The sequence below is a fragment of the Triticum aestivum genome, chromosome 7D, assembly GCF_018294505.1.
Source record: "Triticum aestivum cultivar Chinese Spring chromosome 7D, IWGSC CS RefSeq v2.1, whole genome shotgun sequence".
Classification (NCBI taxonomy): domain Eukaryota; kingdom Viridiplantae; phylum Streptophyta; class Magnoliopsida; order Poales; family Poaceae; genus Triticum; species Triticum aestivum.
Window position 1 is genome coordinate 521,126,061 of NC_057814.1, and position 11,819 is coordinate 521,137,879.

At 48.6% G+C, this 11,819-nt stretch overlaps 2 protein-coding genes across 2 annotated transcripts; one reads left to right on the forward strand and one right to left on the reverse strand.

Annotated features, from left to right (window-relative positions):
• Nucleotides 1–5,066: 5,066 nt before the first annotated feature.
• On the reverse strand, nucleotides 5,067–6,641 carry LOC123163666 (arogenate dehydrogenase 2, chloroplastic). The gene has a single exon (XM_044581026.1). It carries the CDS (start codon nucleotides 6,441–6,443, stop codon nucleotides 5,316–5,318), a length of 1,128 nt encoding a protein of 375 aa, XP_044436961.1. The 5' UTR covers nucleotides 6,444–6,641; the 3' UTR covers nucleotides 5,067–5,315.
• Nucleotides 6,610–11,819, forward strand: LOC123163665 (uncharacterized zinc finger CCHC domain-containing protein At4g19190). Its single transcript, XM_044581025.1, has 6 exons — nucleotides 6,610–6,958; nucleotides 8,735–8,886; nucleotides 9,134–9,235; nucleotides 9,480–9,681; nucleotides 10,207–10,321; nucleotides 10,435–11,819. The coding sequence occupies exons 1-6, from the start codon at nucleotides 6,674–6,676 to the stop codon at nucleotides 11,379–11,381; spliced, it is 1,803 nt and encodes a 600-aa protein (XP_044436960.1). The 5' UTR covers nucleotides 6,610–6,673; the 3' UTR covers nucleotides 11,382–11,819.

Consider the following 11,819-nt stretch of genomic DNA (forward strand, 5'->3'; position numbering starts at 1 on the left):
GAATGGGCTCCTCCTCTTGGTCGCAAAGTGGGCATGCATCCTGGTGTGGTAGTCCTCGCCGTGCGAGTCTCTCTGATGTCCAGCAGCGATTCTTAAAGGCGAGCCAGGCATAGAACCTGCATTTGAGAGGGGCTTTCGACTGCCAAGTGAATGCCGCCATCGGCGAGGTCTCCAAGCCCATAAACCTTGCGCCGTAAGCGGAGCACGCCGAGAACTGCCCATGCTGTTCCCAGGCCCAGCGCACCGTGTCCTCGGAGTCCTCCATGAGCTGAACCGTAGATACCTTGTGCCATAGCCAGAGGAACTCCTCGAGCTCACCGGCTGTGAGGTCCGGCCCAACGTCCCTAGCCCAAGTATGATTGGTTATTGCTGCGAGAACCGTCCGAGTTCGTCTCGCCCGCCTCGAGACCCTCCCATATACTGCCGGAGCAATCTCACATATTCGTTGTCCATCAATCCACCTTTCCTCCTAGAATAGAGCAGTCCTACCATTCCCCACTACGACATGAGTTGCAGCACGGTATAGGGCCATGTATTCCTTCGGCACCGGTATGTTGAATTCTGCCTACGGTTTGGAGTTGTCCGACCTTTGCAACCATGGCCATCTTGACCGCAGAGCTTTGTTGAGCCCGTGTAAGTTAGGAATGTCGAGGCCACCTGCCCATTTGGGCATACACACCAGGTCCCAGGCCACTGCGCAGTTTCCACCATTCGCCTCCTGTTTACCGCACCACAAGAAACCTCGACAGATTTTGATGAGGGCCGTTAGTGTCTTCGGGGGTAGGTCCAGTGCAAGCATCGAGTGGATCGGGATGGAGCATAGCACAAATGTGATTAGAATGAGCCGACCACTCTTGGGCATCATGGCCGCCTTCCAGTGCGGCAGGCAACGTGCCAGCAAATCCACGATCCTTTGAAGCTGCACAGCTGTTTGCTTCCGCAGGGTTTGTGGCAAACCCAGGTATGTGCAAGGGAAACCACCTGTTGGGCAGCCCAGGGTCCCGCAAACCATGTCTATCTCCTCCTGGGAGCACCGGATTGGAATGACAGCGCTCTTGCTCATGTTTACTTTCAGCCACGACGCATGCCCAAATAGCTGTAGCACTGCCCCACACATGTGTGTTTCCACCTCCGTTGGCTTGAAGAAGACCATGAAGTCATCCGCGAACATAGACACTCTCGATTTCATTCCACTTCTGGAGAGTGGCGCGAGCAAGTTTCTGTGTGCTGCAAACTTGAAGAGGCCATGCAGTGGTTCCATGCATAGAATGAAGATCATGGGCGACAAGGGCGGTCCTTGCCGCAGCCCCTGGCAGCTTAGGATTGGCCTTCCGGGTATGCCATTCGTCATGATTCTGGTGGAGGAGGTGGCCAACAATCCACATATCCACGCTATCCATCTCTGCCCAAATCCCATCCTTCTCAGCACCTCAAGGACAAAGGGCCATTGTATCAAATCGAAAGCTTTCGAAATGTCCAGCTTGAGCATCACCGATGTTTTTTTAGTGCATGTAATCTCCTTGCAGTACCTTGGACAAGCATGAAGTTGTCATGGAGTGATCGTCCTCGAACAAAAGCACTTTGTTGTTGGCCCACAAGCTTCGGGAGGTCATCCACCAGGCGTGTTGCTAGGGTTTTGTCAAAGATCTTGATCGCGCCATGTGCAAGACTGGCCGGCCTGAAGTCTTTGATGTTGACAGCTCCTTCCTTCTTTGGTAGAAGCGAGACGATGACTTTGTTGATCGTAGCCATGCCTCTCATGTCGCCCTTATGGAAGAGGTCAAACGCACACATGAAATCATCTTTTATCATGTCGCCCAACCACAACTGACCGGTGAAAAGTCGTCTTATATCAGTTTTGTAAAGATGATTCATTTGTGTTCTTTATAGTGTTGTGCAACAGTCAATCCCAATATTGCAGTTAACTCTTTCTGGTTATCTACGGATGAATTTTTTGATTTAGCACTCCAATCTATCATGTTTGTTGTGAATTTTTTTTTCTTCTGCGCATCTGTGAATTTGTTTGTTGCATGGCAGAGTACCACTGCCAACAGTAGTTCAATTTCCACAAAAATATTGGTTCAACCGATGGATATTTGGCGATATATTTTGCTACCTTAACGTGTGTTAAAGATATATAAATCTGTATGTGTGAGAGGTAATCTCACCATTTCATCTCTCCATCCAAACATGAAATAGAACCATTCCATTTTACCTAATTGCCCCTACCAAACACGGAACCAATCCATTCTAATGGAATGGAACCTTGGCATTTCATTCACTTCGTTCCCGAACCAAACACATCCTAAGTAGTGCAGTTGCAAGGGCGTGATCTTCTTTTTTAATGCAAGGGATGATCATGATTCACTATTGGTTCTTTAGGCAGGCCCCAGGCCAAATACAGAGCAATACCTAGGTTGGGGGCCCTTTGTATCCAGAGGGCCAGGGTGACGGGCCCACACGCCCCCTCGGGGTTGGGTCTACAACTACCATGGCTTATATCGAACTCATAGTTTCAAGTATTAGTTGTTGATTACTACCTCGGTTTGCCCCCATCATGACTGAGCACCCTACTTGATAAAATTTACTATGCAAACAGGCAAAAATGTTAAAATAGATTACCTGGTCGAAAGATAACTCCAAAAAATGCCATAAAATACAAGGAAGGAAAAGACTACACAGTGTGCAATAAAATCTACGGAAGTTTGTTATTTTGATGTGTTGACCCAGCAAATACCTACAAGTAGTTTGGAATTTCTGCAATGTCCTCTCGTCTCCCTAACCCTAGACGGCTAGGGAAAACTCTCCACTCCAGACTTCACCGGCAAGTCCCTGGATACGCCTCCCCTCTGCCTGCCGCTCCGACGTTCTGTGGGGGGAGGGGAATCCCGGTGCCTTGGCGCTCTGTCGAATGACGACGGTTCTTCTTCGAGTTTGTCTTCCGAACTCCAATCCCTTCCTTTGTCTAGATGTTGTCGACGGAGCTCTGACGTAAATTTGTGTTGTCTCCTTGAAACGATGAGATTAGGGTCTCTCGTTATGTGAGAGATTTGTATGAGTCTACTTCAAGAAGGGTGTACAGAAAATGGTGATCCGGGGACATGGATTACCAACGAGCCATTATAGCAGACACGCGCACACACCAAAACGTGCCACCACACTACAAGCGTATTCACAGTAAGGTCAGCATACAAGGGACTGCTTGAGCTGAAAATGGCAAGCTCAGCTACCCCAAGTACCTCAACGCATGGGGAAGATCACTCGAAGGCACTGTGGAAGTTGCCGGTCCAACCCAAGGTTAGGGTGTTTTGGTGGCGAGTGCTCAATTTTTTGTCCCAGCACATGGGGAGATGATGCGTAGACACATCAGAGACGACGCAAATACGTCCTATGTGCAGGATTGACGAGGGTTTTTCACGCGTTGGTACAGTGCGATCATGCACTTTTGTTCTGGAGGGAAGCGGAGGATTTCTTCCAGGTAAATTTGCCAAGGTTGCATCTGGCTACGTGGTCTAGATATCCTGGATCGCACTGCAATGAAGAAGGAGGATGCAGCAATCATAATCTCTGTAATGTGGGCGATCTGGACCAGTCGTAACAAGTTCACCCATAATGAGGTTCAGTTCCAGCCTCACAGATTGATGGAGCTCATCAGGGATCATGTCCGAAGTCTTGATTTTCCAAAACCAGGAGTGGAGAGACCAGTTCAGAGGCACACTTGGGAGGCGCCGGAGCATGGTTGGATGAAACTGAATTCTGACGGGGTGGTTGATCAGGTGCTGCAACGTTCTGGAACGGGAATAGTTGTGTGAGATGGAGCTGGTCAGTTTCTTACTGCCAGGTGTAACAAATACCAAGGGGCGCTTGATCCGTTGTCAGATCGAGCTATCAGCATGTTGGGATGCTATGATACTAGCAAGTGAAAGGCTATAACTAAGTTGAGATTGAAATGGACTGTCAAGAAGTTGCACTTGCGTGGAGTAGAAGCGATGAATGCTCGATTGGAGATCATATCATCAGGGAGATGCGTACCTATCTCCCAAATTTCCAGGGGTTTGATTTATGTTGGGCTGGGCAGAATGCCAATGAGACTGCTCATGCATGTGTGAAACATGCCCTTGTGATACTCTTTTCTTTTAATTTTTTATGTCCCTCTGGTTTTCTGACCCAAATGATAACGTCCACACGTGTGGCATGGGCATCATCGTGTGTGTGGGCATTGAAGAGTTCACGCACACGCTCCGTAGCACACGGTTTGCCAGCTGCGCTGTGTGGGTGAACTAGTTTCTGCCCACACAACCACTAGTCCACGCGCGTGTGGGCAAACTGCTTTTCGCCCATACGACACTCATACGTTGTTAGATGGCAACTGCAGTTGCGCGTACGTGGCAATTAGGTAAACACACATGGCAACTATGATTCGTTGCTAGACGGCAACTGCAGTTGCGCGTACGTGACAACCCAACCAGATAAACACGCATGACAACTGTGATTAACCATACATGACAACTATGGTTGAACTACACGTGACAACTAGGTAAACACACATGACAACTATTGTTTGACCATATACGACAAATACTTAATCACACACGACAATTATGGTTTGATTACACGCGGCAACTACCATAAATTAGACATGGCAACTATAGTTAACCAAAACGGAGAGAGTTGCCATGCTTTTACAGCTACATTTGCCATCCCGAATAACTACATCTACCATCTTAGATGGCAACTAAATCGTCATCCCGCGGGTACCTAACGTAGTTGCGCCAGGATGTGCGAGCATTTAGCATTTTTGCTTCATGCCACACGCGCTGGATGAGGATGAGTGGTACTTGTTAGACGTGTGACACAAAGTAGCTGCGCCCACCCGTGTGGGCAATTCTAATGTTTCGTGTGGGCTGCCTCCTGCTCATGTCACACACAGTGTGTTGGCGAATGTCTAATATGCCACACGTGTGGGCGTTATCAGGACCTTTTTCTGATTGACATTTTGCAATCAGAAGTGTTCCGCCAAAATGAATAAAAAGGCCTTGATGGCGGTTCTCAAAAGAGAGAGGATATAAGCTCATCTACACAATGCTGACAATATAAAAGTATCACACAAACGTTTAAAAGTTCATTGCCCTTCTAGCACAAGTTCACCCACTAGTACCTACTCATGCCCCTACTCGGCTGCTCGACACGATTCGTCCTGAATTCGTGATGTCTTTGGAAGGAAGGGACCACGAGTCCACGGCAGATCGATGTCAGCGACATAAAGCGCGTTTCATTATTATCCCTACGACGACGACGAGTCGTCGGCGTCCAGATCACGGCCGGTCATTAGACAACGACTCGGCGGTGGACGAGGAGTCCGGGCCCGGCGGGCCGTCCCTGTTGAGCGGCGGCGAGCCCTCGAAGAGCTGCTTCCGGAGCACGTCGTGCAGGTTGTGGAAGAGCCTCCGCTTGACGGTGTCCAGGGCCGCCTCCAGCCGGTGGAGCAGCTCCGTCGAGTTCTTGTTGTACATGAAGAGGCCGTTGTACAGGTCGAAGCTGTCGCTGCAGGTGTTGTCCACGAGCCGGAGCAGCGTCTCGTAGCCCTTGGTGTCGATGGGCGTGGGGCGGAGCCCGAGCGTGGCCAGCATCCGCCCCACGGTGTGCGCCACCAGCTGCGTCTCGGCGGCGTGCGCGTCGTGCTCCGCGCAGGGCATCTCCACCATGCGGCACCCCTCGCGCGCGAACGCGCCCAGGAACGCCTCGGCGCGCGCGCGGCGGGCCGGGCAGTCGCCGACGCGGACCCTGTCGAACACGAACGGGAGGCCGGCCCAGCCGTCGCGCGCCGACTCCGGGCCGAACATGGGGTGCGTGCAGACGATGTCGAAGTCCTCGGGGAGGCGGCTGAGGAGCTGCTTCCTGGGGAACTCCTTGACGGAGAGCACGTCGGCGAAGAGCGTGCTGCGGCGGAAGCGGTGGACGGGGAGCGAGCGGAGCACCGCCTCCGTGGAGAGGATGGAGGTGGCCAGGAGGACCACGTCGGGTTGGCACTCGCAGAGGTCGTGCGGGTCGGCGTAGAAGGACGCGCCGAGGTCCGCCGCGGCGGCCGAGTGGTCGGAGCGGGAGTGCGCCAGCACCGTGTGCCCCTGCCGCACCAGCGTCCGCGCCAGGAACTGCCCGAAGTTGCCGAACCCCACGATGGCGATCTTCAGGCGCGGATGCTCGTCGTCGTCCTCCTCCTCCCCCTCTGCTTCAATGACGCCGGACCCGTTGTCGAACGGCTGCCGCGCAGCGGCCGTGGCACGCACGGCGCGGAGGCGGAGCGGAGCAGCGGCCACGGGGAGAAGGCGCCCCCGCCACCGGCATGCCGGCGTAGACCTGTCAACGGATTGGAGGTTGGTGAAAGCCGCCGGCCGGGGGCAGGACGGGGGCAGGTGGAGTCGTGCGGGGGAAGGGATCGCCATTCTCGCGTCTGTCTCGGGAGCGGCGGCGCTGGTCGGTGCGGTACAGCATTTATATTTGGAGCGGATCTAGGTTTGGACTCTCGAACAAAAAGGAGGCGGTTTTGTGGGCCGGGCTGGACAGACGGGCGGCAAAAGAAGCCCAGGAAACCCACCGTTTCGGCGGCTGGGAGACGGGGAATTGCTGCTAGGGAAGAGAGAGGTGGGAAGCGGATTGTGGGGAGGGGGCGGCGATGGAGGAGGGGGTGGAGGGGAGCGGCGGCGGCGGGGGGCTTGGGCGGAAGATCCCGGCGGGGGAGGTGGAGCTGAAGGAGAAGTCGGGGACGGCGTGGAGCCACTCGTTCCTGAACCAGAAGCCATGGCACCCGCTGTCGTACCCGAACCAGCGCCGCAAGTGGATCGCCGAGCAGATCCACACCAACCGCGCGCGCCGCGACGAGGAGGTGCAGCGCGAGTTCGCGCAGGAGCAGGAGTTCTTCCGCCAGACCGCGCTCTTCTCCAAGAAGGACAAGGAGAAGGTACACACACACACCAACATACATACATACGCCGTCCTCCTCTTTTATCTTTTAGATAGACTTTTATTATCAGCTCATGGGCACTATGGCTTGAACTGTTGTGATCGCCATAGGGTGGATGGAATGAATTATTACATTGTTTTGGTCATCTGGCTTCAGGATTTCACGTGGTTAATCATGCCGTGGTGCTAGTATTTTGTCGGATAAATAGCCTAAACTAGAGCTTTACTGGTCCAAAAAGTGAGACGCTATTGAAAATAGTGACAAACTATTGCTGGCACGCATTTTGTTCCGCTAACACGGTGCACCATCCCCTGCAAGCTTTCCAAAAGACACTGCTTTATTTTTGTCATTGTCCCGATTCCCCCACGAGTGGCTGAAGTTGCAGTGTTACTGAAGGAAGGATGGCTTTTTCCTAACATTAATTTTGATATCCGCTTCACATTCGTCACAATGATGAACCTTCGTATTGGCCAGCCCCTGCCTTAACTTCATCGGCAGTAGGCTGCAGTCTCCTCATTTTCTGTTATTTTGATAGCCATTATTCTCCGCCGAGAGCTCCCTGATTTTATGGCGAAACATATTAGCGATGTTCAAAACAGCATGAATCATCGACTTTTCTTGTCATCCATGGGCCAATATCAACTATGTCCTTCAGATTCATTTCACCATGCCAAAGAGTAAACGAGTGACTGTGCAGCCCTACTGTTGTCCTATCTAAAGTTGGGTTGTCAAATATATTGCCAAGTATTTAAACTATAGGTTGAACAAGAAATGAGGAGATACACTTGTTCGTCACAATTCTCGCCACAATTTTATCCACGCGACGTGCGTGAACTGGTCATGGATTAGCTTGAACTATTGTGATCACCGTAGGGTAGAGGGAATGAACAGTTACATTGTTTTGGTCATCTCGTTTTAGGCTTTCCTGTGGTTAATTGTGCCGTGATGCTGGTATTTGTTATCGGTTAATACCCTAAGCTAGGGCTTTACTGCAAAGGGAATATTGACAAACTATTGTTCGTACACATTTTGTTCCACTAACAATGGCGGATCATCCCCCACAAGCTTTCTCTATGGCGTTGCTTTATTTTGCCATTATCCCAATTCCCATGAATGACTGAAGTTGTAGTGCTACTGAAGGAACGAGGATTTTTGCCTAACATTAATTTTGATATCCGCTTCACATTAACTAAAAGACGAACCTTTGTAATTAGCCAGTCCTTTTCTTAATTTCATCTGCATTAGGCCACAGAGTATCATCATTTTCTGTTATTTGATAGTCATGATACTCGGCCGAGAACTCCCCAATTTTACGGCTAAACATATTAGCGATGTATACTTGAAATTGTAAAGATTCCAGCTAGCTTTTCACAACAGCGTGAATAATCGAATTCTTCTCACCACCCATGGGCCAATATCAGCTGCTTCCTGCAGATTCATTGCACCATGCCAGATAGTAAACTAGCGACTGTGCAACCCTGCTCTTGTCCTGTCTGAAGTTGGGTTGTTAAATATATTGCCTAGTATACAAACTATAAGTTAAACAAGATGAGGAAATACACTTGTTTGTCACGATTCTCTGCACTTAGACTAAGGACACTCAATCTAACCAGTACTTTGGTAGCTGCCAACTCTGGTTGCTTCCAAGCGTTGCATGGAATCTTTAGGTGTTTATACTCTGTAATAAACAGCCAATATTTCAACGTCACATTCAACGGTTATCACCCATGGAAAACCGGTCTCATCAATCTTCAATTTGCTTTACAACTTCAGATGGAGATAATGAAAGCTGTGAGTTTCATGTACGTCCGCCCACCTGGATACAATCCAGAGAGTGCAAAGGCTGCTGAAATTCAAGATGAGAAGAAGAAGCTGGATCAAGGCGATGCCGCCGAAGATGCTGTAGCTGCAAATACCTCTTCAATGTAATGTCACTAATCTTATTTCTAGTTAAAATATACTCCCTCCGTCCCATAATATAAGAGCGTTTTTGACACTAGTGTAGTGTCAAAAACGCTCTTATATTATGGGACGGAGGGAGTAGTATTTAAAAATCTTGTTCTGACACAGATGCCTTTGTTCCAAGACATATTTGGAACTTACTTATGTTACTGCTCTGATCTAGTAGGTGTGCTGTTATTCTTAGTTCATTGTATTTTATGTTTGCTGCAGGCCTGATGATGGCCCAGAGAAGAAAAAGAGTAGGCCGAAAGATGTGTTTGGCCGTTCATTGCCAACAGAGCAAGAATTTGAAGTTCTGAAAAATGCTCCAAGGTAATTGTCTCTCTGTTTTATGATGATATTTTGAATACGATCAACAAGGTGACATGAAACGCTGAATTCATTCCATTCCTACTCTCATAAACTGCCAATAGACAAGAGATTTATTTTATATTAGTTTTTTCCCCTTTGTCATTCCTGTACGTGTCCTCTGTTTCGCTTCATTTTTGTATGCTCTCCTAAGGTTACTGCCAGGTCACCTATAAAGATTTGATACATGTTTTGCCCTTATTCGCAGATTGGACACAGGTGCTCCTGCTAGACCTAAACCATTTGGAGTCGAAGTTCGTAATGTTAGATGTTTAAGATGTGGAAACTTCGGCCATCAGAGTGGTGACCGGGAATGTCCCATGAAGGATATTATCATGCCGAATGAGGAGAGCCGATTGAAAAGGGACGATCCACTTACAGCAATAAAGGCACAGACTGATTCAAGTGAGGTTAGATTTTCTATTGGAAGTGTACTTCATTTGCAGTTTACATCAAAATAACGACTCTATGACAGTGACTTGCAAATAGTGAGCTATATCTACTGGTTTTATACCTGATCCGACCTTTCCCCTGGGTCCATAACTGCATAGGATTTTGTCTCTGGTAATAGTCTACTGAATAGCTATGGACAGGGGGGCGTGGAAGCTTGCTATCCATTTGCCAGAGCCATGAGTTGGTCGCGAGATCTTATGGGTTTCACCTCTAGCCTACCCCAACTTGTTTCGGACTAAAGGCTTAGTTGTTGTTGTTGTTGTTGTAATAGTCTACTGAAAATTCATGTTTTGCTGTAGCCTTCTTGTAATTTATGTGCTAGCCTAGGTTTGTTATCCTTTGGTAATATATAACTATCGCCAGATTGTGATCTGAATGCACATATACGTCCTTCGAATAAACGACAAAAGGCTTACACATCTTTCTTCTTTCGTTGTACTTTGTTTAAAAATTCAGTTTTAATGTGAGGAATTCTCTGTCAGCCTTTGAAGTGGGAGCTTAAGCAAAAGCCTGGCATGAGCCCTCCTCGAGGTGGATATAACCCTGATGATCCTAATCAGCAGATTGTAGCAGAAGAGATATTTGATGAATATGGAGGTATAACTTCTGAAGCATGGATAAAACTACATTGTCACTCTCATATCAAGAATTTTTTACTGTTAGCTAAATTTACACAAGTATGTTGTCTTGCATTACATTTTATATTTTAGGATTTCTCGGCGATATTGACATTCCGGCTCTCCTTACCAACTTCTCCACGAGTAAATCAAAGAAACGCTCCAAGAGTAAAAACAGGCGCAGGCAGTCTGAGCCTGCTGCTCATGTAGAATCTGGAAGACATCATAGCAGTCATCATTCATCGTCAGATTCGGAACCTGAGAAGAACAACAGGGTGTCAGGAAGCAAGAGAAAGAAAAAATATTGTTCTGACCCATCCTCGTATTCTGATTCTGAGGCGGAAGCTGGGAAAGGAAAAGCCAAGAAGAAGTCAAAGCACAGGCACAGGAAGAAACACCTGCTAGAGTCCTCTTCTGAATCAGAAGTTGAAGTTGACACAAGAAGGCATCCAAAGAGGGAGCACAGGAAGAAAAAGAAGAAAGAGGGGATGGAAATTGCCCCAGTTTCCTCCTCCAGAGATAAAGGATATACGATAAGCAAGAGGCCTTCGAAGCGATCGAGAGAGAAGCAACACTACAGTGACTCAAGTTCTTCTGAGAGCAAGCAGCAGCATCCAACACGATGGCAGGACAAGCAATCCCACAGTGACTCGAGTTCTTCCGAAAGCAAGCGGCATTCAAGGAGATCAAGGGAAAAGAGACATCACAAAATGCCAGATTTTCCCGTGAGCAATAGGTCTTCACGGAAATCGGATGAGAAGTGGCACTATACTGATTCAAGCGCACGTGAAAGCGATAGACATTCAAGGAAACCAAGAGAAAAATCACGCTACTCTGATCCAAGTGCTTCTGAGTATTCAGATTCTGATCGGCCTTCACGGAGATCAAATGAGAAGCGACACTATACTGATTTGAGTACACATGAAAGTGATAGGCATTCAAGGAAACCGAAGGGAAAATCGCGCTGCTCTGATCTAAGTGCTTCTGAGTATTCAGATTCTGATCGGCGTAATAGTCATCGCCGTCGTCGAAGAAAATGAGTAGTGGCGGTTAACAACAGACGCGTCTCTCCACAGAAGATATCAGCATTGCTGTTTCTGTGGTTGCATTAGATAGATATGTAGTATTTTGTTCCCAGAGAGTTCTGAAGGTCACTGGGGTCCACGGTGAGTATTCCATCAGGTAAATTCAGCTGCTATCTCTGGATCACTATCAGCTGCTCTGCAATGCGATAATAATTTCACTGTGTGACTTGAGTTGCGTCATCCTGGGGAAAATTGGTGTGCATTTTGTTGTATGTGTTATTGTATCTTGTAGACGTTTGAAACATTTGGAACTTTTTGTGTTCCTGTGGCCTGTGGGGAACGAATTCTTGCGAAATTCCTGTTCTTCAGACATGCCTTCGCATACTGGAATCGCCTATGTGCTTCCTGAGATGCTATGCGGCCACTCGTAAGCAGAGGTTCTTTTGTCCTCCA